Source organism: Clinocottus analis, unplaced genomic scaffold (assembly GCF_023055335.1).
Source record: "Clinocottus analis isolate CAN_PGR_092001 unplaced genomic scaffold, fCliAna1.0.p SCAF_76, whole genome shotgun sequence".
Classification (NCBI taxonomy): domain Eukaryota; kingdom Metazoa; phylum Chordata; class Actinopteri; order Perciformes; family Cottidae; genus Clinocottus; species Clinocottus analis.
In genome coordinates this window covers 114,037-116,536 of record NW_027176236.1, presented here as the reverse complement: position 1 = coordinate 116,536, position 2,500 = coordinate 114,037, and the positions used below count along the sequence as shown (strand labels likewise).

The 2,500-nt window shown below is 46.4% G+C and overlaps 1 protein-coding gene across 4 annotated transcripts in view; it reads left to right on the top strand.

Moving 5' to 3' along the window:
- zgc:66433 (uncharacterized protein LOC321250 homolog) overlaps positions 1-2,500 on the top strand; it is a 35,937-nt gene that overhangs the window by 7,857 nt on the left and 25,580 nt on the right. Inside the window, exon 1 of one of the 4 annotated variants that reach the window (XM_068567063.1) lies at positions 489-1,076. The exons of the other annotated variants lie outside the window; for them this stretch is intronic. Coding sequence (XP_068423164.1) covers positions 1,042-1,076 — 35 coding nt within the window. The 5' untranslated portion in view covers positions 489-1,041. Of the gene's footprint in view, positions 1-488; positions 1,077-2,500 lie in introns of those variants that run through there. 4 annotated transcript variants of the gene reach the window in all.

Here is a 2,500-nt window from a genome sequence, read left to right as displayed (position 1 = left end):
TGTGTCTCTGGCTGCAGTGGCTAGCCGCGGTCGCTAAAAGTAGTGAGTGTGGAGTCTTTTGGCAGTCAACGGCAGTGTGAAACCTAAAATAAAAGATTTCTTTTGAGAATATTTGAGCCACGGCAACCATGAGAAGTCCTGTTAGCATATAGCTATGTAGCCATATAGTTTTCTTGCTAGAAGAATTGGAGATTAGCCGTGGACAGACACAGAGATGCACACACACTGACGGCACAACTTGCACAGACGCACACGCCAAGCATAGTTTCAAACATATGTTTAAGCACAATTATTCATCAATAAATGAAAATCATGGCAGTTTACAGAATAAACTGATTCTGTTCATCAGTGAATAGTCGGGTGACAAAGAAAGAGGAAAAGGTCACGGGGGCAGCCTCTGGCTCCCACTGTGCCTCCTCCCTCATTCCTCCCTCTTTACCCTCCTCCCTCTCGCAGCCTTCCTGCGCTGCATTTCCAGCCGTGGCGACCGGGAGGAGAGGAGTGAGGCATGCAGCAGCAACTCAGTCTCTCATCTAGTCAATTGTTCTCCTGCGAGCTCACAGCCGTGTTGAACCAGCACCAGGATTTGTTCTGCACTGGGAGACGTGTTTCTCACAGGAAAAGACATTTTCCTTTTGCTTTAACACCAGGACATTCCTGATTCATTTGATCATTCGAGAAGCAGATTCCTGTTTTTTTTTTTGCTGCCATAATTTGGTGCTTCTTGTGTGAAACTCTGAACCCGGCGTAATCCCACTCTGGCTGCGGTTGTGTGAGCGGTGAAGTGTTGGCTCTGAAGTTTGGAGGAGAGGAGCTCTGTCGGGACATTCGGGACTGCAGCGACGCTCAAAGGGAAGATGGTTTGACTTGGAAGAGAGAGACGTTTTCCCGTGTGGAGTTGCATCTTCTCGAAGAGAGATAAGAGGGTCTGATGAGGGACAACAGCTCAAAGTGTTGGATTTGAGAAGGAAAAGAAAACTTTAAATTTGCAAAGACAGAGAAAGAGGTATCTTGTCTTGTGGCAGCTACACTTTTTACAAGATGGCTGGGATGTATGGATGCTTCAAGAGCAGAAAGTAAGTTATTTTTGTCATCATCACGCCATTGTACTTTCATCTGTGTGTATTACTGCTGAATGATGATGATGAAGCCATACTGGGATGCTCAGTTCTGTTGCACCGAGCGACAATAAACTCAAAATGGATCTCCCTGAATTATTGCAAAACTCTTGTTTTCAACATCCCACCTGACGACACAACATCACTCGTCTCGTACAACACGACTAAAGGAAGGTCTGTGCCGCAGGAAGTGTCTGTCATTTGAAAGGAATACGACATTGTAACACTAATAACAATACTTAAAGGCACAAACAGGTGTTTGCATACTGAAGAGACAAATGTGCTGACCGCAGCGCAAATCCAGCCGCTGACAGAAATTACAAATCTTTCCCCTGATTGTATCGGCACGCTGTGGGTTTCTCCTCCAGAGTTGACTGTTGCCTGTTGGCTGCAGCTGTCTAGTCAAACTTTTCTTTATGGAGACAATCGATGGCTTGTAGTCAGCTGTACGAGTGATTTTACGACGAACCTGAGAATCTGAGCGCCAGACTTGCTTTTGTTTCTTTAGGTGGATGAACATCATCTGCTGTCGGTACTCTCTGACTCTTGAGTCTGCATAGCTGTGGGTGCGTTCGACTCCTTCCTTCTGCTTGTCTCCTGTTGTAGTGAGAGAGGAGCCTCTCGTGAGGTGCATGCTTTGACTCGCTGTGTATATATAGGCCTGGGCTTGGCAGTGCGACGGCACCGCAGAGGGCAGGATAATGAGTGCCTTCAGCTTTTTGACCATAGTAAAGAAACTGAATGTGGAGCGGAGATGTGGAGATGTGGAGTTGCAGCTCTGATACCCCCCATGTCCACTGGCTTTGTCTTTGGCCTCTCAGTCTCTCGACGCGACAACAATAGGAGCTTTTACGGCCCACTCGGCCGGGTTGACTTGGACAAACATTTTGTTTGTGCGTGCGAGTGTGACACACGAGGAAAGTGAATTAGGAGTGTGGACGAGCTGCGAGACGGCGACACACACATCCAACTGAAGAACCACAACTGTGCGCTCCTGGAAGTCGCTCAACACTGAAACAAAGATGAGCTTGAATGACTCACAAACTGTCAGGATGCAAGGCCGACGGTGCCTTCACACCGAACTAATGAAGTCGCGTTCTCAACAAGTCCACCGTTCATGTGCTCGGCTGAGCGGTTCAAAAGGGAAAGTTCAACCAAAAACACTCAGACTTGTACACCGGCTGTGAGTCCTTATGGAACAGCAAAGTATCTGAAAAATGCAAACAGACGTTGACAGAAGCTGAAAGATAGACAACAAGGTTTTAAAACATATAAAAACATGCTGGAAAATGAATGTGCAGCACTGTGGAAGTGTCTTTTGTATATGATAAGATAAAATAAGATAATCCTTTATTAGAAATTACAGGATTACAGCAGCAGTG